Raw genomic sequence first — 26,126 nt, forward strand, 5'->3', positions numbered from 1 at the left:
TCTCTATTAATATTTACACACACCGCCGAGTTCCCCCCTCATCCCGTCCCTGTCAGATGCTCCCTCCCCTCACCCTGTCCCTGTCACTCGCTCCCTCCCCGCTCTCTCCCCAGTCCCTGTCCCTGTCAGAGGCTCACTCCCCTCATCCCGTCCCTCACCCAGTTCCTGTCACTCGCTCTCTCCCCAGCCCCTCTCCCCTGTCCCTGTCACTCGCTCCCTCCCCGCTCTCTCCCCCGTTCCTGTCAGAGGCTCCCTCCCCTCATCCCGTCCCTCACCCCGTCTCTGTTACTCGCTCTCTCTCCGTTCACCCCGTCCCCGTCCCTCGCTCCCTCCCCGCTCTCCCCTCATGCCGTCCCTGTCAGACTCTCCCCGCCCTGTCCCCTCACGCCGCCCGTCAGAGACTCTCCCCGCTCTCTCCCCCGTCCCTCGCTCCCTGCCTGCTCTCCCCGCTCTCCTCCTCATCCCCCTCGCCCCTGTCTCCCCGCTCTGTCCCCACCTGTCCCTGTGTCAACACTCTCTCTCCGTCCCCGCTCCCTCGCTCTCCCTCAGCCGTCCCTGTCCTCTGTCTGTCCCTCACACTGTCCCTGTCAGACACTCTCCCTCCGTCCCCGTCCCTCGCTCCTGCCCGCTCTGTCCCCTCCCTGTCCCTGTCAGACTCCCTCCCCTCCCTCCCTCGCTCCCTGCCCGCTCCCTGCCCGCTCCCTGCCCGCCCCTGCCCGCTCCCTGCCCGCTCCCTGCCCGCTCCCTGCCCGCTCCCTCCCGCTCCCTGCCCGCTCCTCCCGCTCCCTGCCCGCTCCCTGCCCGCTCCCTGCCGCTCTCCCCGCTCTCCCCGCTCTCCCCGCTCTCCCCGCTCTCCCCGCTCTCCCCTCTCCCCTCTCTCCCCGCTCTCCCGCTCTCCCCGCTCTCCCCGCTCTCCCCGCTCTCCCCGCCCCGTGTGGCCGCAGCCCGAGCCGCCCCTCCCCGGAAGCGCCGCGCGGCCCCAGTGACCGCAGGTAAACAGCCAAGATGGCGGCGGCGCAGGGCGCGGGTCCGGCGGGGCCCGGCGGCGGCGGGACGGGCCTCACGGACCTGCCGGGCGAGCTGCTGGAGCTCATCCTCTGCTGCGACGTGCTGGGCGCCGCCGACATCGGCCGCGTGTCCTGCACCTGCCGCCGGCTGCGCGAGGCGTGCCAGCCCCGCGGGAAGGTGTGGCGGGAGCGCTTCCGCCTCAGGTGCGCACCGCGGGCCCGGCCCGGCCCGGCCCGCCCGGGCTGCGCTGGGCAGGGCAGGGCAGAGGGGGGACCCGCCGGGGCTCGGGGGAGCCGCGGGTGGTGCCCGCGGCCTCCCGGGCCTGGGAAGGCCGGCGGTGATCGGGGCGGGGGGGTGGAAGTGCAGCCCCGGCTCCCCATCCCCGTGTGGCTTCCCGGCTCCGGCGGGTGCGCGGGGAGCCCCTCATGGGCCGGACGAGCCCTGCGGCGTTCGGGGTGAAATCGCGGAGCGCTTTGGGTGGGAAGGGGCCGTAAAGATCATCCAGTTCCATCCCCGCCTGGCAGGGCAACACCTACCGCTAGGCCGGGCTGCTCCAAGTTTATCCCACCTGGAACGCTTCCAGGGATGAGGCAGCCACAGCTGTCCTTCCGCACTTTTAAAAGGGCTTTACAAGGCTGCCTCCCCTCCGAAATCCCGCGGGGTGGGACCGGGCTGTGCCTGCTGCTTGCAGGAGGTCTGTCCTGGCAGCTCTTTGCTAGAGATCAGTCCTGCAGCCCCTTCCACTCCCGGGATCCTGCACTCCCCAGATCCAGCCGGGATCTGCCAGTGGCACGGATCAGATCCACGTGCTCTGGAGTTGTGGCTTGGCCTCCCTGACCCCGACAGCACCTTCCAGAACATCTTCCAACACCTGCCCCGTCACGGGACTAATCCTTTACAGCAGAAGGGTGTTTATTTGTGGTGCTTTGAGAAGAACTGTTTCCATGGGTACCAAAATCCTTGGGACGGACTTTTGCTGCTGCCGAGTTTCGTCTCGCCCAGGGGCACTCACAGGGTGCCTGGTGGGGGCAAAGCTGTGTTGTAATCCCTGAAACTGTTCGCATTTTGGCTGGGAATGAAGCAGGGGGGTGACATTGCTGATGCTGAGCTGCTTTCAGCAGTCCTGGAGGCACCACCACTCAGCGCTGTGGCCTCCAGCCTCTCTAGGATAGAACTTTCTCATCTGTTACCTGCTTTTTTTTGGTCTGTTCTGGCACGGGAAAAGTAGGCAAATTGCTTTCTCTAATTGCCACTTGGCTTCTGAAATGTAGCATGGCCCAAATGAGAGGATTATTCTCTTTTCACGGGCGAAAAAGGCCTATTGAACAATTACAGCTTCCCCAGATCACCAGACCGTGGCTTGGGATTGACTTTCACCGATTCAGTGGCTGTGTTTCCTGGGAGTTTAGCTCTGGTTGGGATCCAGCAGCTGGAATGGGATGTGGTGGGTGATTAGCACACTCTGCTCTCCTCCTCTCTCCTTGGTAATGGGACTTTTGGCAGGAGGTTGCACGTTGACCTTGTTGTCCTGGCCGGATTCCATCGTAGCAATTGCACTTTATCTTCCTAAAATTCCCAATATCATTTCAACCCAAGAAATTACCCTTTCTCATCCCAAAATAAAAGATTGTGATGGTTATTGTGGGGTGGCTGCATTTCAGCAGTAAAAGAGAGGCCAGGGATTTGGGTTGTTATATAATTTGAGGTTATTTGACTTTATTTTGTAAAGGCAATTACAGGGCAGTTTAATTATTAACTGGCAGTGAAATATCTTCCATGTGGGGTCAAACCCACCTGTGCATTTTGGTCACTGGTAATAATTTTTATACAGGAGTAGTGATTTAAATATTTGGCCTTCTCTCTATTTATCCAAATAAATATATATGTAATCTGGAAAGATCCTCAGGTTACTTAAATAAATAAATAAATCAAGATAGATAGATAGAACCTGAAAAAAAAAAAATCAAGGCAGTCCCTGTGACTGAAGGAAAATGTTTTATATAACCAGTAATAATTAACAGAATTTCAAAACGTGAAATAAAAGTCCCAGTGAATTGCAAGAGACCTTTCTCTCAGCTTTATTTCCAAAGTATTTTCATCTGTGCTGATTCTTCCTCGTGTTTCTCACACAGGTGGTCTTGGAGTCTTCACAGCAGCCTTGGGAATTGCTGTGCTGGCACATATTTTTGCACACCCACTTTGTTAGAAAAGGTGCTGCTGACAGCCCCAAAACACACCTGGAGTTAGACTTTGAGTTGAACCTTGAAATTCTTAATAAAGTGTCTTAAGTTTTTGGACTTTTAGACTCAGTAAAGCAGGTTGGGGAGGGTTTTTTACAGGAAAGCTGCGAGGTTTTTTTAAAAATAATTATTTATTGTACCAAAATGAACTGGAAAAGCATTCTGCTGTCGGTTGGACTACAGGGTTCTGTTTTCCTCCAGTAGATGTTGCCACCAGCAAGGGCAGTGGAGGGAGCTCTGCTTTGTGCAGCCTTTTAATTAGACCCCGAGGTGGTAGCAGGAACACAGGACAATGTTTGCTGCCAAGTTGGCTGACATGGGATACTTCTTTGCTGAACTCTTTTAATTATCCAGCTAAAGCATTTAGGATATTTAGATGCTGAAACCCTGGTGTGTGAGCCTCTGAAGGTTTCCTCTTGGCAGGCTTTAGGAAATCTGACTTTTAAATAACCACGAAGCTGAAATCGCTGGGTTTGTGCTTCGACGTTTGGGTCGGTTTTGCACAGTTACCTTTAAAGCTGGGCGGTGTCTCAGCTCTCACTGGTTACAGTAAGCAGCATTTTCCAGCTCTGGGGGCTCTCAGGGCTGTGAAATCCTAATGCTCCTGTTCCTTTGTGTCTCCTGGGGTAGGTGGCCATCCCTGCTGAAGTACTACAGCCACACGGACGGCGTGAGCTGGCTGGAGGAGTACAAGGCCCGGCACAACGCGGGGCTGGAGGCCCAGAGAATTGTGGCTTCGTTCTCCAAAAGGTTCTTCTCAGAACACGTGAGTCCTCTGTGTGTCTGTGCAACAGCCTGGCCACTTGTTTAGTGGAATCATTATTAGAATCATTAATGGAATCATTCAGGTTGGAAAAGCCCTCTGAGATCATCAGGGCTGACCGCTAATCCAGCACTGCCAGGTCCACCACCGAACCACGTCCCCAGGTGCCACATCTGCAGATTTTTTGAACACTTCCAAGGACAGTGATTCCACCACATCCCTGGGCAGCTTGTTCCAGTGCTTGGCAACCCTTTCAGTGAGGAGATTTTCCCTAATACCCAACCTAAACCTCCCCTGGTGCAGCTTGGGCCTGTTTCCTCAAGAGCGGCTGAGCTTTCGTGTCAGGAGGTTGTGTTCTTAAAAAGTTCTTAAGCCATTCAAAAGGTATTTATTTCTCAGGTGGTTTTGCCTTTTAAAAATTATTGTTATTATTATTATTAGGAAAAGGGGCACTGACCAGGCTCCCCAGGGCACAGCCCCAAGGCTGCCAGAGCTGCAGGAGGGTTTGGACAACGCTCTCAGGGACAGAGTGGGATTGTTGGGATGTCTGTGCAGGGCCAGGAGTTGGACTGGATGATCCTTGTGGATCCCTTCCAACTCAGGATTATTCAAAGATTGCACTTCCTTGATTTTAATCCATACTTTTTCTCAGTTTATCTTGTCTCTCTCTTCACATCGTCTCAACTGTGCGATCAGAAATTTCGTATTTCCTCACTTTGTGTGCAAATGCTAATCCACAGCCAACAGGGGAGAGAGGTCAAAATCCAAAGGTCCAACACACGTTCTCTGGTTGCATTTTCAGCTTTAAAAACTCTCTGCTCACGTCTGTGTGTTCAGACCCAGCTCTGGGAACTTCTGAAGGCCGGGGTGGTTTGTTGACATGCAGCACAGCCCCTGAATTCCTCACCGCAGACCTTGAGCAGGGCTGTGTTCTGGGAGCTGTCACAAGGCATTTGGAAGCAGGGGCAAGGCACAGCAGGGTCACTGAATTGGAAAGGGTGTTATTGAGGTTCTTCACCCAGCCATGACACTGAGATGCTGTTGTGTTCAGTGGGGAAACAGGTGGAAATGTGGTGTCTTGGGGAGATTGACTCTCACGTGGAGCAGCAGATATTTCATTGTCCGTTTGCTTCGTTGGTGGCTGTGGATTTTGGGCAAGTTGTACAGTTGGGTGAGCCTGAAATTCTGTGAAATAAGCATAAATGCTGCCTGGAAATGTGGCTGAATTTAAAAGTTCACACCAGAGCCACTGAAGAGCCACCCCTCTGTATCTCCTGTGCAAAAATATTGTGGTCCGGTAGAAAATTCCCTTAAGATACAGGAGACCTGTGTTGAAACCCTCTCCCCTGACTTCCAGCAAGGGTTGGCAGGTAGTGTCTCTCCTGGAGAAGGTGGCTGTGGGGCCAGTGGGGTATTTGGTGTCTCTAGGCTGTTCTCTCCCACTGTAGCTGCAGCAGACACACATCTGTCCGTGGAGAATTGTCAGAGCATTAACTGGGAAAGGCAGCTCCTGGATTGCTGTTCTTTTAATCACGTATGCAAAGACTTCTGAGAGACCATTAAGCAATACCCAAAGGCCTGATAATGAGAATCATCTCCTGTGGGGCAAGAAACTGCAGCTTGATTCCCTGCTTAGAACTCAGAGGAAGAGACTTTCAGCCCATGTTTTATACCAAGAAGCGAATTTTTTATAGTTCAACCAGAAACTTTAAAAATAATTGTGAATTTCTGGAGAAATAGCTGTTCTTAATATAGATGCATAAGTGGTTGATTCAAAAAATAAAGGCTCCTGCCTCTTCATTCCTTCCCCCAGGATTAATCTTAGGCACTGAGGTTCAACCAACCACAGGCAAAAGTTGATTCCACCTTAAAATTACTGCATGAGATGAGATGTGCTTGTGCTGGTCCCTAACCCGCCCTAGGAGCCCCAAATGCTGTAGAATTTGGCTCAAATTGCTGTAGGATGTTACCAGGGCTCTCAGTGGATCCTTGTAATAAATCTATGAAGTACAGACTGTGAGTGTTTGGTGAGCTGGACATTTTTAAGGCCTTGCCTGGATTTGAAAAAAACAGGCCAAAATTGGGGTTGAGACTTTTTTCTGCAGTTCTCTTCTGCTGAGAGGAATCTGTTGTGCTCTGCATAACTCCTGTGTGGTCCCACAGGTCCCCTGTGATGGATTCAGTGACATTGAGACTCTGGGGTGCCCCAGTCACTTCTTTGAGGATGAGCTGATGTGCATCCTGAACATGGAAGGAGGTAAGAGAGAGAGAGGGTGACAAATGCCAGGAGAGCAGTGCTGTGGGGAAAGCCTGACCTCAGCTCCTGTCCTTGTGCCCCTCATTAAACAACACCCCCAGGCCCACCAAGGCTGGCACATGTTCCTGTGGGTTTAATTGCAGAACAAATTGAATATTTGCAGAAGGAACCACGTGAACTGTCCCACAAAAAGGAGTCCCCTGGCTTGGTGTTGCTTATTTGCTTGCCAAGTCATGCCATCTCTTGGGACCCCCTTCTCTGCAGCAACTTCCCATCCTCATGTTCCTCTTTTTATTTAAGCCTGGATCAGTTTGCTGAACTGCTTTTCAGGATCATTCCCACCAGAGGGAAGCAGGAATACTTGAGGATTGCCACCTTGAAGCCACGTATCATGAAATTACAGCCTTTTGTTTTCTTTTCCTCTTGTTGCTTTTCTTAGCTGTAGTAGGTTGGTACAATTTTTTATTCCCAAATAAGAATTTAATTCAGAGTTTAAATCTGAGTTTAGTTCAGCCACTGCACATGTTACAGTCCTGTAAATTATTCAGACAAATGAAATGGCAGGTGGGTAAATAAAACTTCTGGTTTGCATCTGCCTGGGTTTTCTCATCACCAGGATGAACACTGGGCAGGGTGAATAAGTCACTGCTTTCCTTGGAGGTTTTTCTGCTGGTTTTGGTGTGATAAAACCAATGATAGATTGCTCTTAATGGGGTCTAAAAGCCTTAATTAGAGGGACTGTCAGTAGAGCTTGAAAAAACCTCACTGGAATGGCAATCAGCTCATTTTTGCCTTTTCACAGCCATTTTATTACCTTTGCCATTTGAACTGGGACTGAGCATCCCTCACTTGACGACTGGTTGAAAAGCTTCTGAGCCCTTTTCGCTGGCCAAATGCCTCCCCATAAAGCAGAATTGCTGCTAATTACCCCCTGATTAAGCTGTACTCATTGCCATTCAGCAGCATTAGGCTAAATCATTGCCCTGGAAGACATCCCAATAAAGCAGTTGTCCCTATTGAGGATCCCAGTTTATTGGAAGAGGATAAAACGTGATGGGGTTGGATTGTCCTCCTGTCCAGGAGGATGGAGAAGCCTGACTGGACCTGCAGTCTGGAGGACAGGAGGTGTAAGCAGGGAAAGAGATTTTTTTCTAAGGAAGGAACCTGGGCTTGTTTTAAACACATGGCAAGGGCAGAGCCTGGGAAGGAGGGGGATTTTCCCTCTGGGTGTTTTCGAGGCCAGGGCTTGTTTAGATGCCCGTGGTGTGAACACCTCTGGGTTTGTCCTGTTGCAGGTGACCTCCTCCAACCTTCCCTACACAGTAACCAGCTCTCCAGTGCTGCTTCTCTGCCTCCACCTGTTAATTTAGAAAGTGATGGGCCTTTACTGTAAAAAGCTTTGGAATTGTGGCATCTACACACCAACTGTTGATCTGTTCCTGCCTTTTCAGAGCAACAGAGTTGGTTTTCCTCGGGGGAATTGTGGGTTTTTCCTGAACACTGTTGGGCTCACATTCATATCCCTCATCAATTCATTTTTAATGCTGAGAGGGTGCTTTCAGATTGACTCTGGAGGGATCCACTCAGACAGAGGGGAATGTTTTATGAATAAAATATAGGATTTTGATCAGATATTCCTGACTACTTTAATTAGGATCTGTGTTGTTTCCCATGATAATGCACCTACTCAAAGTTATATATTGGTGATAGGATGAAAATCAGAGATGGTGGGAACAATGTTTTGAAAGTGCCTTACCTTGTGGGGGTTTTGATGATGAATTTCCTCTTAACATTTCCCTTTCTGGCTGACTTTTCAGCGACAGCATTGTCAAACTCGTTAAACAAAGCAATAATCTAAATTATAAACGCCTATTCACCGGAGAAGTTCAATCAAATGTTCACCCTTAAAATACCTGTTTAGGGCAATGCTGCTTCTTGTATTTAAATGTAACAGGAAAGGCCTCACCTGGAAGTATTATGCAAAGAAAATTCTCTATTTCCTGCGGCAACAGAACATATTACAAAAACCTGAAGGAGTATCGCAGCGCTGCGCGCCCGATCTGAGCGACAGTCCGTTCCTGGAGGGTAAGTCTTGGGCAGAAATCCCGTGTTTTGCACCTTCCTGACAGCTTTCCCATCGGTGTTTTGCTTGGAAGGAACCTTCCTTGCTTAATATTTCAGCCTGGCCTCGGGACGTCCCCAAGAACTGGCTCTGGAAACCATGCAGGGTAGGGATGGGGAGTGGCTGGAAGTCCCAGGCACAGGTGTGGGAGTGTAACCTGTGCACCTCATAAGAAGAAAGGAAAGGTTTTTCTTCTATTCATGTCTTCACTCTGGTGGATTATTCTCCTTCCCAAGCTTCCTGGGGAGAAGACAGGTCTTCTGGATGCATCCAAAGCTGCCAGTGCTGTAGAAGAGTCCCTTACTCTTGGTGTACACTCCAAAGAGCCTCTGACACCACAGGTGGTTCTTGTTGGTGGCAGTAGACTTTGGCTTTCCCTTCTTGTCCTTTTTCCACAGTGGCTTTTTTTTGGACAGCTATTTGTTTGACTTAATCTGTGGGTCACAAATAGGTGCACAAATAGTCTGCCATGAAGGGCACATTATTAGAGCTATATTAGAGCACAGAAAGTCTTGTGAAGTTCCACCTGGCCAGCACAGGGAACACTTGAAGGGGACTAAAGAAGCCATGGCTTGGGGGCCCTGCTGAATTCCTGGAATTCCCTGCCATGATGTGCTAACAGAGCGATGTAGGAAGCTGGGAGAGTTATGGTCCATGCAGATTCCTGCAGGTGGTCTGCAGTTGATTCCAAAGATTGGGCAATGTGAGGCTTTGGAAAGAGCAGTGATGACAGGAGAAGATCTGTGACAGGGATAGGTTTGACAGAAGAGGTTTGGGCAGAAGGAAAGTGAAAGTTGTTCTGTTCCAGCGGGGTTTTGGATAAGAAGGTGGGAGGGCAGGTGTGGAAGGGAAAGATGAATGTATCAGAAGAGAACAAGAATGATAGCTATGGAAGATGCTGCCAGGAAGAAATCAGAGCTGAGGCACAAGTGAAGTGGATTGTTTCAGGCTCTGAATAAAAAGCAGTGTGAGTTGGGAAGCTGCCAGGGGATGCGGTGGTGACCGCAGAGCTGGCTGGTTAAGCCTGGCCTAGCAGCATACCTGCTCAGTGTACAAATCCACTGCTTCCCCTTCAGGGTGGTGGAGGGGGGGGAATGCTGAATTTAACTGGTTATTATCGTGTCAGCTTATTCCTGCATTTTCTGTGATAAAAATCCATATTTGGCTGCACGTTATGGACCGACGGCTCTGGTGCTCTGCTGCAATCCCTTCCTGCATGCCTGGAATGCAGAGCAGGCAAAACTAAGCAAAGAAAAAAAACTGAAGTCCTGTTTCTTATGTAGTTTGTCTCTTGCAGGTGCTGTTTTAATTGATCAATACTGTAACCCCCTGTCAGACATCTGCTTAAAAAGCGTCCAGGCGCAGGTGGACGATATCGCAGACAAGGTGCGCAAAGTCCTGCGGACCAAAAACCCCCGGCACCCCAGCTTGGCTTCCAAGGCAGGTACTGTACAGAAAATAAAGCTTTCCTGCAGCTCTGGGTGCAAGCAGACAAGGGGAAACAGCTGTTGAGTTGTGGCAGCTTGAGGAGCTGTTGTTCTTTATCCCCTGGCAAACATATTCTGACGTTTGCTTAAACCATCAGTCGGGAAAGAGCTGTTTTGTTCAGCCCAGAGACCTCCAGCCCGGGGTTCATCATCTGATGCTGTCTGAGCAACAGAACTGGGAGGGGAATTCATTCTTTTTCCCATTTATCCCTGAAGTCTTAATAGTCCTGATATCTGTAGCAGAGCTGTAGGCAGGGAAACAACCTCTTCTCTGCAAGTCCCAGAAAAAAGGTGCATGTTTTAACACCTCCAAAGGTCAGTGTTTTCCTCTGACATGGTTGGGAAATTATCTTAAGCTGGAATAGCTGTTATTAAAGTGCATCAGTCTAATACATAAAACCACTTGATTGAATTAGTGGTGCAGTTAGCAATTGCTTGGTTTTATTCTGGTCTTTGAGTGTGGCAGTGGTAGGAGCCATTATCACTTCTCAACTTACTTTGGTTTTCTTTTTAGGGTAGGGTATCACTGTAAATCATTTATAAGATGCAGTTAATAACAGACCCTCTAGCAGTGCTTCCTTCTACAGTAATGACACGTTCTAAACACTCATAATACAGCAATCCTTGATTATTGGGGCTTTTAGGCAGAAAAACAGGCTCTTCAGAAAAAAAGATGCTTTTATAAACACTCTGTGGTGTTTTCCTGGCTTTCAAGGGCAGAGTGAGTCCAGGTGAAGCTTTCTGGCGTGAAGATCACTGCCCAGAGGTGGAGTGCACTTGTTTTCTCAGTCTTTGTTTCCTTGCACGTGTTTTCAGGAGAGGTCTGTGTTCCAGAAGTGGAGCTCCAGCGGCAGGTTCTCGATGCCATGAACTGTGTCCTGTATGAGCAGTTAAAATACAAAGGAAACGAGCTGGATTACTACAACTCCCTGAATTCATACATTCACCAGGTATGTTTTTGGCAAAAACCCACGAGGCTTCAAGGCCCGAGACATTCTATTTGTGGTGGTTTTTTGTCCAAGTGTAGCCAGACAAATAATTCTCTCTGAAGAACAACTTGCTGTAAAATACAATATAATGTTTTAAGGCATATTCTCTGGAGTTGTGGTGTTTTCATTTGTGAAATCAAACCTCAGGGGTTTGTGTTTTTTCTCAATACCCCACGTGTTTTTCTCATCTTTGTCTCTCCCAGGTTTTGATCCGCAGGACAGGAATTCCCATCAGTTTGTCTGTGCTTTATTTAACAATTGCCAGGCAACTGGGAGTCAAACTGGAACCAGTCAACTTCCCCAGCCATTTTCTCCTGAGATGGTGTCAAGGAAAAGAAGGGTGAGTGGCCTGCTGAATATTGAAACCAGAAAGCATTTACAGCTCCAGACCTATATGAAAATGTGTCATTATTTTCCTCCTGGAATTATAACCTATACAGAGGAAAAAGTTCAGACCTCTCAAAGTTTTCCCACAAAAATCAGCTCTGCTGCTGCTGGAGTGGGAACAGATTTCCTGAAGTAACAGTAACCACAGGGTGTTGTTTCCCTTAGGAAAATTAGAAAAGAGAGAGAAGGTACCAGGAAATCTCTGTTTAGGGGGGAGCTGAGGAATAAACGACGCTTGTTTTACAAAAGTGCTGAGGGAAGAAGAAGAGGAATGGCTGATCCTGGTTTACCAGCAGACCCTTCCTCACCATTTGGTTTCCTCGTGGTTTCTCAGGAGCACAGATATTTTTGACTACACCTACATCGATGCCTTCGGGAAGGGGAAGCAGCTGACGGTGAAGGAGTGCGAGTACCTGATCGGGCACCACGTCACAGAGGAGTTCTATGGAGTGGTGACTTCCAAAGAGGTCCTGCAGCGCATGGTGGGCAACCTCCTGAACCTGGGCAAGCGGTGAGTTGAGATCTTCTCACCTCTGAGGGCCCCCAGAGTATCCTGGCATCATAGCCAAAGTTGCCCCTCTCACAGTTTGGGAGCGAGTGCTTCAGAAAGGTGTCAGTCACCCCATGAGGTCCTCAAAATTCTGTCTTGTCACAATGCATTGTCTGGCTGCCTTAATCACCTTCACCTGAGTGGAAATAAGAATGTTTAGTAAAATTAATTCCCCTCAAGAAAATAGATTTTTTTTTTTCCCCCTCTTTGTGAAAAGTTTATAGGGACTGTCCACCCTTCCCTTGAGAGCAGGGACCTTTGTTGTGACCTGGTAAGCACAACCCACATGCTCAAAGGAGCAGTTTCAGAGCTACTGTTGGTGTGTAGAACATCTGAGTTTTATTTCCAGGTGCCCCTGATACTCCCTTTCCCAAGTAGCCACAGACAGAAATCACAGGAGTGAAAAGATTGCTTGAGGTGTTAAGGGAACAAAAGGAGATTTCAGCAGGGAGTGGCTTGGTGAGTGAGTTCTCTGTGCAGGATTGTTTGACAGCAGTGGAGTGGGAGGGCAGAGCCCAGCCAGCTGTGTAGGGATTTTCCTCCTGAGCTGTTGGATGTGCCCAGTCCGTGCTGGAGTGGCTGAGGGAACACACCCATACCCATAGCATCATTTTTGGGGACTCTCCCTGTCCACTGGAGTACTGGGGTAGGGGTTGCAGAGCCTTACAACTGGGTTTCTTTTTTGCTGGCAGAGAAAGCACTGACCAGTCTTACCAGCTCTTGAGAGACTCCCTGGATCTGTACCTGGCCATGTATCCGGACAATGTGCAGCATCTAATGCTCCAGGCTAGGTTATACTTCCACCTGGGAATCTGGCCAGAAAAGGTACCTCTCCACTTGGTTGGGTGTTTTTTGGGTAGGCTAAGCACTGTTAACACTGGGCTATTGATTTTTGGGCTGCCTCAGCTTGTGTTACAGTCTGCCACAAGTTGTTGCTGTAATAAATGCAATGGAATGAGTTATCACGTTGCAGAGAATCAATTCCTTCCATGCAGAGCAGGGAAGAGGGAATGATTCTTGTCTGCTTGTCCTAGAGGAGACTAATGAGCAGCCTTGAGTCATAATTCATGATTTACTGCCCAAGCCTCACAGCTTATCTTGCAAACAGCACTTTTAGCTGTTAAGTTACAAGATCATCCTGTTTGGTTTATGCCCAAATTGTGATCAAATTCCTGTTGGACTCCTGTAAAAGGAGCAGTTACCTTATCAGGAAACTTGAGGAAGTTATCTTTTATAAATATGACCAAAGCTGTCCTCTGGAAACTTGACCACACATCTGTGGCTCTAGTGAAAAAAGCAGCTTGATATTCCTGTCCTTGGAATTCTTTTTGATTATTATTACCTTTAGTGTAGCAACTCGAGTCCTGCAATCTTGTGAGTGTGGGAAAGAAGGTGCTGGGACTTAAGAGTTGTCTGGATCATCCAGTTCTTTCACTGGATCAGAGAAGAAGCCTGTAACTCCAAAAGTATAATTTCTTTAGTGCTTCAGTGCAGCAAAGAGGTCAAAATTTCCTGTGTTGCTTCAGTGAAGCTCAACTTTTGGGCAGTGCCAGTCCCAAACGTGAGGGTGTGGGAGGGGGCAGGAGTATTGGCTGGACATCTGAGCAGAAAACAAAGCTTTTTGCACCAAATTATCTGAGACAGGACTGCTGGAAAATCTGCCTGCCTTCCTTCTGAAGAACAGACTGTGCTGAGCTTGGAGTTCCTTTCTTACAGCAGCAAGTTTAGGGTGACCACGGGAAAAACAGCACAGAGAAATCGTGTGTGGGAAGGACTCACTGATATCAAATGGCAACTGTGCATAAATGGGGGGAGCTCAGTGAAACACTGGAAGATCTTCCTCCCCCTTCCTGGCACTCAGGGTTGTGTTTGTGAAGCCCCAGTCCTTGGATTTGCTGTCCTCAGAACACACATGGCTGAGTTTTCCATGTAGTTCTCTGCACCACGTTGCCAGATGCAATGGAAATGGGCAAATTTGGACTTTCCAGGATTGCATCCAGTCCTTCCAGGCAGTTAACCAGAGAGAATGCTCTCTGTCTGACAGGGCAGAAGGTACCAGATTTTATAGGGGACTGTATGGGAAGTGGTAGAAAATCTAAAAAGTCATACAGAATGTTGTCCTAAATATTTTCAAGTGACAGTATAGGAAATTCCCTCGAATGTCTGGCAGCTGTGGTTACTGTGCTAGGCCTTCCCCTTCCTGTAGGATTTTTCAGGATTTTCAGCTCCTTCTTAATTCTTCAGAGAATTAAAGTGGCCTTGAAGCCTGAGCTGTGTTTTTTTCTCATACCAAATTACTCACTTCTTCTTTTTTTTTTTGATTGATTTTCCTCACTTCTTGGCTGATGGAACCTGAGATTTCTATTCTTTTGCTGCTGCTGCTCTAAACTTAAGAGGGACCAAACTTTCCAGCATGTGATCAGGGAGACAAACTTTTTGCCAGGTGCTAAAGTGTGTCAGATTTTGGGGCTGTGGCATCACTTGAGGTGTTTGATGTTGGGACACCTCTATGTCTCTTTTCCCAACATGTTTAGACAACAGGTTGGGGATTTTTTCCTCGCTTTTAACAAAAAACGTAAAATTTGCGTCGCCTACCTCTGACAGACTTGGCAGCAGATGCTCTGATGTTGTACCAGAGGGTGTTGGAAGGCTGGAATTCTGTATCTACAGGGCTTGCTGCTTTAAGAGCACCTTTTAAGCTGGTGTTCTTTCCTCATCCTGAGGCAGGCAGGTTTTCTGTCTTGTTCACTCTTCCAGGAGAAAGCACCACAGAGGTTATTTGCATTTCCTTCAGTGCTGCCCCGTTTTTCCCTGCCAGGCTCCCACAGACACACTGAGGAACTCTTCTAAGTTAAAATATTAGTTCTCAAGTGCAGCAGGAGTCACGTGGAATCACTTCACAGCAGCAGTTTGGGGGACTAACAACAGTACCCTCATAACATTTCAGAAACAGTGAAAAACCCTCTCATCGGTGCCCTGTGTCACAAAATGCGGGGTGGTGAGCTGGTGTGACTCAGTTTTAAGGAGCTGCTGTGCTCACCAGTGCCCTTCCTTGGAAGCCAGGAGCTGTACAAACAGAGAAGGAGAGCACTGTGTGCAGTTTGTGCAGATTAGGCGTGGAACAAGCAGAGAGCTCAGTGTGGGAAGTTCCCGTGGCGGATCTCCAGGCCTGGGCTCTTACACACAGCTGAGCACAGCACTAGACCTGTATGTATTTATACAAGTGCTGCTGCAGGGGCTGGTTCTGAATGGCCCTTTGTTTTGGTTGCTGAAGGTCCTGGACATCCTGCAGCACATCCAGGCCCTGGACCCGTCTCAGCACGGGGCCGTGGGGTACCTGGTGCAGCACACCCTGGAGCACATCGAGCGGCGCAAAGAGGAGGTGGGGCCCGAGGTGAAGCAGCGCTCGGACGAGAAGCACAAGGAGGTCTGCTTCTCCATAGGGCTCATCATGAAACACAAGAGGTGAGCTCTGCACCCCCCCGGAGCAGGAGGGTTGGCTGTGGCAGCAGCTGGAGCTGCGATGGGAAATGATGGGAAATGCCAGGCACGTGTGTCTGTGCCGTGGAGCGTGGAGGGAGATGGGAGCAGCCCTGTCTGTGCTCACAGAGAGAGAGTCTTGGCACTGCTGCTGGACTGCAGAGGGGTTTGGGAGGGGACTTGTCTGAGTCATTGGGTATCACACAGGTAAAATTTCCAGAGCTCTTCAAGAAACATCACCATCAGTCAACGAGGGACTGTGGAGCAGAACCAACTTCAGAAGAGATTCTGATATATTCTTATATATCCTGCGGAGGTCAATAAGCTGTCACGATCCCAGGGCAGGCAGAAAACTGGAATCCTTTATTGGGTTCACAGCTTCATATTTAAAGGGTTCAGGGTTTACATATTCAACAGGGGGTTCTACCTATTTGTGGTATTAAAATTGAGGGGGTTTCACAAGGATGAGGTAAGGGAAAAAAGGTTAACGTTTTTGGGGTCTTAGGAATTACCTCATGGGAAAAACCCACTTTAACTTGGGTGGTGATTTTACAGGGGGGAGGAGAGATAAAACACAATGAGTCTTCTGCATAGATTGATCAAATCAGGGTATGGTCTCTCTGGCTTGGGCAAGGCATGTGATAACATCATGCAAGGAGCCTCTTCAATTGTGCTGGAGGTGGCAGGAAGAATCCACAGTGATGAAGTTACTAAAAAGGGTTTTTCCCCAGCTTCTGTGACTCAAGGTTTTCTGTTTAAACCTAGCAGTTTCTTTTCTCATATCTAAAATTTGGAATCCAGCAATATTCTGAGAGCCTGTGGATCTTTCCCTGTGCTGTTATTCCCTCCTCTCCCTGCACTGCACAGGGGCTTTGTGTTGCTGTCTGTGCTGCTCTGCCACAGTGACATGCCAGCATGGCCACTCCTCTGACTCAACAGGACATGTGGAGCATATTTCAAGGGCATCAACAGTGACAGTTATAATACCTCTCGATTAATCCCATAAATATTCCATAAATAATGATGCCTTTGTTTCTGGGAGCTCAGGGTTGGGATTACCATGTCTGTGTGATGGCACAGAATTGCACAGTGCACTAGGGTGGTTCATTCCCTCCCTATTTCTTGTTTCTTGTTCTGCCTGGTGACTTCCAGTCTCTTTCCTATCTTCTTTTCTTGCTCACATTTGGTTTTCCTTTGTCCTCAGCTGTTTATTCCTGTCTGTTTCTCCAGTCACTCCCAGTCATTTCCCTCCACCTCAAAATAACACGCACCATCTTCCTGAATTGGTTTTTTTTCTTCCCTCTCCTCCCCGTGCCAGCTCACAGGAGGTTCCTATCCTGTTTGTGCTATATTAGTCTGGAGGGAAAGGAGCTGGCTCCGGGGTTTTCAGGGTGTTTGGTGTGCAATTCCTGTCGCTAGGTACGGCTATAACTGCGTCATCTACGGCTGGGATCCCGCCTGCATGATGGGACACGAGTGGATCCGGAATATGAACGTCCACAGCCTCCCCCACGGCCCCCACCAGCCCTTCTACAACGTCCTCGTGGAGGATGGCTCGTGCAGATACGCTGCCCAAGGTGAGCAGGAGCCTCCCTGTGCTGTGTTTGTGAGTGCATTGGGAGAAAGGGGTGCTTCGGTGAGTGACTCTTTCATGTAGAACATAAACTGTTAGCAAATGTTAGCCAGGTCCAGGGAAGTGATTCTGCCCCTGGACTCAGCACTTGTGAGGCCATACCTCAAGTGCTGTGTCCAGTTCTGGGCCCTTCAGTTCAGGAAGGACATGGAGGGGCTGGAGCAGGTCCAGAGAAGAGCAGTGAGGCTGGGGAAGGGACTGGAGCACAAGTGCTGTGAGGAGAGGCTGAGGGAGCTGGGGGGGCTCAGCCTGGAGAAGAGGAGGCTCAGGGGAGACCTCCTGACTCTCTGCAACTCCCTGACAGGAGGGGGGAGCCAGCTGGGGGTTGGTCTCTTCTCCCATCAGCAAGACAAGAGGGCTGGGTCTTGAGCTGTGCCAGGGGAGGTTTAGGTTGGACATTAGAAAGAATTTCTTTCCAGAGAGGGTGCTCAGCCATTGGAATGGGCTGCCCAGGGAAGTGGTGGATTCTCCATCCCTGGAGGTGTTTAAGGACAGACTGGATGTGGCATCAGTGCCATGGGCTGGGAACCACAGCAGGGTTGGATCAAGGGTTGGACTTGATGATCTCGGAGGTCACTTCCAACCCAGCTGATTCTATGATTCTAATCCTGAATCTTGTTTGCTGTCCATGAAATCAGCACTGCAAGGAATGGGCCTTAAGGCCCACTCTGGTGTAATTTCCTCTTGCCCAAGAAGTGTCTTTAAGCATCCCTAAAACACTTGTTCATGACAAATGTGGTTGGTTTTATGGTGTGAACCCTATGGTTGCTGCTTTGAAAGAAGTAATTCAGCTTTTGCTGAAGGCTGAAGATCTGCCAGCAGCTCTTTCTTGTGGAAATAACAGCTGTGCCTTGGACAGGACCTGGAAATAGGATCTAGTGAGGGAGCACACAGGCTTTGCTTGCAGGACCTGGTTCTGAGCAGCTGTCATTGAGACAGCACGTGCCAGGATCCCAGGGAACACAGGTAGCCTGGCTTTTAGTGCCACCTTAATAAGAACACAAGTTAATGTCTCTTTACAAGTGCAAAGAGGTGTGGAAATCTCTATATTACATGTTCTTTATGCAACATAACCATAAGAGGAAGTTTTGATGGTTAGAATTTGTGGTTAGGACATGGGAAGAGGCATCAGGCTGAGGTTCAGAAGAAAATTAAAACAGAAAAAATGCATTTGTGATTCTGTATCTTGCCAAAAGAGTGTTTTGTTTGCCTCATGTTTGTGTTCTCCCTGTGATAGGGAGCCAGGGCAGCTGCACAGCCAGAGTGTGTTTTGCTAAGAGAAGATGTGGAAGCTGCTGGAAATGCTGGGATATAGTCAGCCCTTTCCTTAGGTGCTCCCTAGATATTCTATCCCCACAAGAAAGAGGTGGTTTTTCAGGAAGGAACACCTGTACCTTTGTAGATTTAAAGTGCAAGTGTCTCCCACTGTCCTAGAGTTGCTTTATATTCAGTGGTCCAAAAAGAAAAAACCAAAAAGTGGGAGCATTGCAGCTCAGCCTGATGGTCCATATTAGGCAGGGCTTGGCCTCTCAGAGAGCCTTAAAAACCAGAAATTCTTGTGTGCCATGGGTTGATACTAAAATATGCATCTTGGTGGAGACTAATCAGGTAATTGTCCACAGTGCTGCTGGGGCTGAGTCACTGCTTAGCTTTTATCTCATGGTTTATAAACAGGCAGAATTCTGGCTGGTCCCAGGGTGTGTTTCAGCCAAGCATCCAAGTGTTCTGATATTCCTTGGGAGAACTGTCGGGTTTGTCCCTGCTTGCTGCCTGGCTGTTGATATCCCCTCTGAAACGTGTCCTGAGATCACCTGGGAAGGATGATTTCATAACCCCCTGACCTGACTTTGGGGAGGGAATGCCAGTTTTTTACTGAAAGACTCTTAAGCAAATCTGCATGTGGAGTTTAATCTGACCAGCTCAGGAATAACACCGAGCTTGTTACAGGTAAATGGAGCTCAGCTTGAGGCCTTCCTGTCGATGTGATTCCAGAACACCTGTGTCATGCAGCGAGTTTGGTGCCTGTGTTTTGTATCCCTGGCTCAGAACTGCTTGTCAGCACATTTGGGAGGCTCCCACCTTGTGCTGAGCTCGCTTGTCTCAGCCTCTCCCCCCCTGCTTCTCCCTGTGCACAGCTCCCTGCTCAGCCCTGCTGCTGCAGAGCCCTCGGACTGGGAATTCTTTTCCGCAGTGGTGCAGTATCCAGAGAGGTCCTTTGCAAGCCTGTAGGACTGGACTGCACCACTGCTGAGGGATAGAAAGCCCTTGTGCTTCTGCAGCAGCTTCAAAGAGCCTGCATGGATTAATAGGAATTCTCTGGGCTCTCTGTAGTGAACGGAATTTCAGAGACGGATTATTCTGGAATGACATTCTCTGCATCACGTCTTGTTCCTGCCCTGGCCAAAGTCAGGCTTTGACACTTAGGCAGCTTTTTTTTTTTTTTTTTTTTTCCCTAGATAATAGTTCCTGTATTATCTGGCACTGTGCTGGAAAAAAATTACATCATTTGGGGACTGCTGCAGGGCACCTGTGTGGGATTTACTGCCAGTCCTCCTGCTCTGTGCTGACCCTGCAGAGCAGAGCAGCCCTGGGCTGGGGTCACCTCTGGGTTTTAGTGTTTGTTTAACTCTTGTGCCTAATCAGGTTGTCTTGTAGGAGGAAATGGGCTGCTCTGGGAGAGAATCAACCTGCCTTTCTTAGGAACTTTGGTTTAACTTGGGGAAGTTTGGGTTTAGAGCAGTTGATTTTGCTGTGAGATGCCCAAAACCCAGGCTGGGCACTTGGCATGGTGGAAACACAGGCTGAGCAAGGAAGCACTTGGCTCTTCTGCCAGGACAACCTTGTGCAGGTGGGCTCACCTTGGAGCATTTGAGGAGGGTCTCTCCCAAAACTGATCTCCTGTGGGCTGTGAGGGATCAGAGCTCAGTGCAGCAGCTGCTCCCTGCACTTACCAGAGTGGGAGCAGCATCCTGCTGCTCCAGCCCAGTGTCAGGCATAAAACAGTTCTCATGCCACTGGTAAATGGGGTCACTTAGGAGGTGAGGCTCTGTGCCCCCTCAGACTGCCATATTCCATGCACATTTTCCTGGATTAGGTTTTTTTTTTTACTTCAAAGCACTGAGATTTGGTGTTTCTAGAGCCAGAAACAAGGCCCTGAGACAGGCCCAGGGTTTCTTGCCTTGCACTAGCACCATTTCCTGTGGTGATAACCAATCCTTTCCTTTCCTGGCAGAGAACCTGGAATACAACTCCGAGCCTCGGGAGATCCCTCACCCCGACATCGGCCGCTATTTCTCCGAGTTCACCGGCCTTCACTACCTGGCAAATACCGAGCTGGAAATTCGGTACCCGGAGGATTTGGAGCTCACACGAGCCACAGTTCAGAAGATCTACAGCTCAGGCAAGGAGTGAGTGCAGAAGGCAGCGTGAGGACAGAAGCAGCTGGAGTGTAGCTTTACCCTCTTGGCAAAACTTGCGTGGAAAGCAAGTTCGGTGACAATCCTTTGGCTTGATAATGCATTGAAAACTGCATTGAACTTTGAAACTGGTGCTACAGCATCTTCCCCTTGCCTGCCTGCCCGTTCTGGCCCGAGAGGCACAGGGACATGTTGGCAGTTGAGGCCAAGCAGAAGGATGTTGCAGGGACAGCCATGCCAAGGAAGCGCGTGGTCCTTCGGAAGGATCTGCACAAACTGCTCGTCCTGTGCTTGTCTTGCCTCAGGAGGTCGACACAGTGAGATCCCTGGTGTGGAACGTGGAAGAACCCCCTCTTCCAGAGAAGGAAGTTGCTTGTCCTTGCAGTACTGTGGGGTTTTTGTTTGGTTGTGTCTGTTTGCTTTGGTTTTTAATGTATATCCCACGCAGGTGATAGTTTTTAAAGTCTCTTACGTTTCCCTGTCGTCCTCTCCGGTCTGAGTTTTTGGTCAGGTTTTGCTTCACCTCTGTAGTCTGATTGTTCATAGAGCTACTGTCCCAATCCTGAATATCCTTCTGGGCCTGGCAATATCCTTTTGGGCCTGGGAAAGAGCCCCAGCAACAAAACCAGCAGCAGTGAGGCTTCTGGGGGTGGCAGGCACTGGGTCCAGTGGCCACCTTGCTGAGGACACGGACTCTCCTAAAGCAGAAGAGGAGCTTCTCGTCCTTTTCCACACCTGCTGAACACACCCAACCCATGTTTTGTGATCTGTTCATCATGTATGTCCAAGGCAGGACCTGTGGCATGGCCTGAGTGCTCCCAGGACACTTTGGAACCTCGTGGCACTTTCCTGGGAGCCTTGGGGCTGGTGCCACAATGACTTTGATGTACAGGGAGCTGCTGCTTGCTGCCTCCTCCAATCTGTAGGTATTTATGCAATACATTGGAATTATGACTGGAAACTGGCCAGCCCTGGAGTCAGCCAACCTGTGTATGGAAACAAGATGTTGATTCCTGCAGCTTGAGGCCTTCTTCCTTTTTGCCAAAAGAGACTGGATTCTGGGGGAGCACCGACTTTGCTGCCTGCAAGGGAAGAGCTTTAGCAGCTTGAGGCACATGAATTTTAACATGACTTAAAGACCCAGGCAGAACCACAGCAGAAAAGGTTTTCCTCTGGGTCCAGGGGTGCAGAGTGACAGTGTTTGTGCATATCTTTGTGGTTTCTGAAGCAATGTGTGTAGAGTAGCTGCAGCTCCTGTCACTGTCCAGTTGCAACACAGTAGTTCTCTCAGAGCTGAGAATTAGGTCCCTGTAGAATTAGGTGGATGCTCTTAAGCTCTTGTAGCACTTCAGGTGAAATCACAGAGCCCTGCCCTAAAACAATGCTTCAACTGCATGTCGTCCTCCTGCAGTCCTGGTCATGCTCCTGCAGTCCTGGTCATGCTCCTGCAGTCCTGGTCATGCTCCTGCAGTCCTGGTCATGCTCCTGCAGTCCTGGTCATGCTCCTGCAGTCCTGGTCATGCTCCTGCAGTCCTGGTCATGCTCCTGCAGTCCTGGTCATGCTCCTGCAGTCCTGGTCATCCTCCTGCAGTCCTGGTCATCCTCCTGCAACCCTGGTCATGCTCCTGCAGTTCTGGTCATCATCCTGCAGTTCTGGTCATCTTCTGCAACCCTGGTCATCTTCCTGCAACCCTGGTCATGCTCCTGCAGTTCTGGTCATCCTCCTGCAGTCCTGGTCATCCTCCTGCAGTTTTGGTCATCCTCCTGCAGTCCTGGTCATCCTCCTGCAGTCCTGGTCATCCTCTTGCAGTCCTGGTCATCCTCTTGCAATCCTGGTCATGCTCCTGCAATCCTGGTCATCCTCCTGCAACCCTGGTCATCCTCCTGCAATCCTGGTCATCCTCCTGCAACCCTGGTCATCCTCCTGCAACCCTGGTCATCCTCTTGCAACCCTGGTCATCCTCCTGCAACCCTGGTCATCCTCCTGCAACCCTGGTCATCCTCCTGCAGTCCTGGTCATCCTCCTGCAGTCCTGGTCATCCTCCTGCAGTCCTGGTCATCCTCCTGCAGTCCTGGTCATCCTCCTGCAGTCCTGGTCATCCTCCTGCAGTCCTGGTCATCCTCCTGCAGTCCTGGTCATCCTCCTGCAGTCCTGGTCATCCTCCTGCAGTCCTGGTCATCCTCCTGCAATCCTGGTCATCCTCCTGCAATCCTGGTCATCCTCCTGCAGTTCTGGTCATCCTCCTGCAGTCCTGAGCACTGGTTGTGTGCAAGAAATAAACACTCAAAGCCCAGCACGTTGCCCCTGGAGTGGTGGTGATGGTCTGCAGGGACCCCAGGCCTTCAGGGACAGCAGCCTGGAATGTGCTGGGGAATGGGGAAGGTGCTCTGCTCCAAGGGGAACTGTGAAGGATTATAATCGTAGAATCCCAGAATAGTTTGGAAGGGACCTTAAAGCTCATCCAGTTCCCAAGAGCAGGGACACCTTCCACTAGAGCAGGGCTGCACTGAAATGACCTCGCAGGGAGGGAGGAACTTCCATTTTGAATCAGGGTAGGGAAACCTCGGACAAAAATCTTATAACCCATCCCTTGTTCTCGAGGGTTGGAGCAGACTCCAGCCCTCCAGCCCTTTTTGGGGGTTGAAAGCAGATCCCAGAAGATTCCTAGCAGGGGTGCCAGGTTGGGAATGGGGCTGTGGAGTCCCAGGGTTGATGCTGGTGGCTGAGAACAGGCAGAGCAGGGTTTGGGCTCCCTGTTCCCAGTCCCAGCTCTGGATGTCACCGAGTGCCCTTGGACTCTGCCAAATGGGCAGTCTGGTGGCATCTTGGCCTCTCTCAAGTGCATCAAGGGAATTTTACCAGGCTCACAGGAGCCCTCAGGTGCTGCCTGAGTCCCAGGCAGAGTCGTGCCATAAAAAAACCACAGGAGCCAACGGAAGCCACACAGAGTTCCCCTGAAAATTGGTGCTGGCCAGTGCTTCTCTAACCCACATGAACACGTGCTATGTGCTTAAAAAGCCAGGGCTCCCAGAGCAGCCAGCAGAGCCCCAGAGCAGCCAGCAGAGCTCTCTTTTGGGGCCACTCTGTGTTCATACCCCGAGGAGAGTCTGGTCAAGGAGGAAATGGGGGAGCTGCTGCTCACCACAGACTGCACCCTTCCTGTTTCCAAGGGGAGTGTTGTGTGCTGTGAGGGACTGGGTGCACAGGGCAGCCCAGCAGCCCTGTAGCTAAATCCTGGGCCCTTTGGCAGGTGTTCTGTGGAGGAACTGTGTCCTCAGACAGCTCTGCTTTGCTGTGCTGCCCACGCCTGGCTGGGGGTGTTGGTGTCACCCGGGAGCACCGACACAGCCTTGGATGTGCCAAATCTGGAAGAAACTTGAGGTGTTTTCAATAGGCACCACACAAACACCAGCCCAGGGTCCAAGTCTGCTTTTGGCACTTCAGGCAAACACAAAGTTTGTAAAGCCCCCCCTGTTTGTTCCCATTTGGTTGGGGTGACCCCTCTGCCTCCTGTGCTGTTTGCTCTGGGTTGAGTTTTGCTCTTGGTGAGGAGGAATTCCCTGCTGAAGTATCTGCAGCTGTAGGAGGCTTCAGCCCAAGCGTCCAGGGTGGCCAGGGAAAGCTGGAAACCTCCCAAGGATCCCTCTCTGTCCCTGCTTGAGCAGCCTCTTGGAATGCACATCAGTTCCTGCAGGCTGCGCATCCCAGGTCTGCACGGCGGGAAACGCCTCTGTGGGACAGTGGGGTGACATTTGCTGCCTCCCTGTGCCCCCTCCCCTCCAGGCAGCACAGGAGGGGGTTTCCACAGTCACCTTTTCCCCAAGAAGACAGCAGTGGATCCCAAAAGTTCCTTGTGTCCATGAGTAATGTCCGGGTCCACGTCAGTGTTCATGTTACAGATGGTGCCAGTGCACACAGTGTGCAGTTTGTCCTGTCTCTGTGGAGCTCTCCAGGAGAAGGGATGTTTTCTGGAGAAGGTAGAATTGCCTCCCTCCTCTCCCACCATCCAACCAAGTGGAAAGCCTGGCCAGGTTCCCCAGTGCAGTGCCAAAGTCCTCTGGTCCTGCATCCCCTGGGAGCAGAGGGGTGAATTTCCTGCAGCTCAAACTCCCTTCTCTTTCTCTTCTCTGTCTTCTCCCTTCTCTTTCCATGTCATTGGCCATCTGTCCTGGGGACAGAACAGCCCAGGTTAAATCTGGAGGGTGAGGGAAAAACAGAGTGGGGGAAGAGGATGCTGGAAGGAGGCTGGAGGGAAGGAGGAGTCACTGTCTGGATCCTTAGGAAAAGGACAGGGAGCTGAGCAGCAGCCGTGGGCTGGTTCCCAGCGGTGCCGCTGGATCCGGGGACTCAGGGATGTTGCAGGGAGCACCATTCCCGGGTTTCCTCTAGCAGGGAGTGAGGCCTGTGGGCAACAGCATCTGTGGGAGGTTTGTCCACCCTTACAGGCCAGTGTCTTGTGAGAGAGGCTGCAGAGCTGCTCCCAGCCCTCCACCAGCAGAGTGTGTTCCCTGGGACAGCCGGTGGTGCCACATCCTCTTGGGAAGCCCTTCCAACCCTCCCACACCCATCATGACACACAGGACCAGCAGGAACATTCTTGGAGGGCCCTGACACAGCCAAGGGCTGGGAGTGTGGCCTCTGTGACAAACCATGAAGTTTGTCACCAGCCTTGGCAGGAGAACCAGGCAGCAGGACCCTCCTGCCCTGCCCTGGGCCAGCAGAGCGCTGTGTCCTCTGGGACAGGGGGTGAGGAAAGGCTGGAGAAGGGCTCCTGGGATGTCCTGGTCCCTTCCAGGCCACCTTCACCTGCACACCAGGTTGCTCAGGGTGTTGTCCTGACTAGTTCTGAGCATCTCCCAGGGCCATCCCAGCTCGGTGGGCCCTGCCAGCCTCCCTGCTGGCTCCTCCCCCACAGAGGACACAGGGACTGTGCAGGGACAGAATGGACAGGGACAGAATGGGCAGGGCCAGAATGATGCTGTGTTACCCTCCCTTCTCTGGGCTGGAGGGGCCTGAACCAAACCAAAAGCTGCATTTAATGGAAAACTGCCCAGAGGGTGCAGAGTCCCAGGGCCCCCGACACAGCTGAGGTTGCAAGATGGGGACATCTCTCCTTTCTCCTTTTTTATTTATAAAAAGGTATTTTCCTGGATCTGGGACAGCTGGAGGCTGGAAATGATTTGATCCCTTTCCTGTTTATATTTGGCTTTAAAAAAATAAACGACACTGACTTGCTACCCCCTCCCACGGTGTGCTGTGCTTTCTGAGCTGCCTCCCAAACCCCCTGTGTGCTCTTCCCTGTGCCCGTGGGAGGCTGACGTGGCCCTGCCAGTGCCAGAGCCCGGTCTGGCACCGAGGGAGATGGTGACAGAATCACCCACCTCTGCACCAAACCTGCCTCCTGCTGCCACACCCCGGCACCGCAGCCAGGCTCTCCCCAGGGCTGGAGTTCCCTTTGGGGGGGGTCCTGTGTCACCCCTCTGTCTGTGCCCCCTTGCCCTGTCCCCATCCTGGGGGTCGGTGCAGCCCTGGGCAGTGCTGGGGGGGGGAAAGGGCTCAGGTGGGAGCCGGGGGGAAAAAAGGGCTCAGGTGGGAGCCGGGGGTTCTCCTCGCAGGGGGAGATCCCGGCCCGCATTCCTGCGGCCAGGCTGGGCAGGGAGTGGGGCACACTGGAGCAACTCCACACCCTTCTCCTGGGGAATGGTCCCCGTGCAGCGCCCAGAGCCACGAGTGGGCACAGCCGGGGCTGCGGGTGCCACCAGCTGGTGATGGGAATTCCTCCACTGCCAGGGG

At 50.8% G+C, this 26,126-nt stretch overlaps 1 protein-coding gene across 1 annotated transcript; it reads left to right on the top strand.

The window, feature by feature from the left end:
• Positions 1-1,005: 1,005 nt before the first annotated feature.
• Positions 1,006-25,571, top strand: FBXO21 (F-box protein 21). Its single transcript, XM_032706132.1, has 12 exons — positions 1,006-1,211; positions 3,879-4,014; positions 6,175-6,267; positions 8,221-8,353; positions 9,688-9,834; positions 10,694-10,827; positions 11,070-11,206; positions 11,588-11,764; positions 12,496-12,628; positions 15,078-15,268; positions 16,703-16,860; positions 20,149-25,571. The coding sequence occupies exons 1-12, from the start codon at positions 1,006-1,008 to the stop codon at positions 20,325-20,327; spliced, it is 1,824 nt and encodes a 607-aa protein (XP_032562023.1). The 3' UTR covers positions 20,328-25,571.
• The last annotated feature ends 555 nt before the right edge of the window (positions 25,572-26,126 follow it).

The sequence above is a fragment of the Chiroxiphia lanceolata genome, chromosome 18 (assembly GCF_009829145.1).
Source record: "Chiroxiphia lanceolata isolate bChiLan1 chromosome 18, bChiLan1.pri, whole genome shotgun sequence".
NCBI lineage: Eukaryota > Metazoa > Chordata > Aves > Passeriformes > Pipridae > Chiroxiphia > Chiroxiphia lanceolata.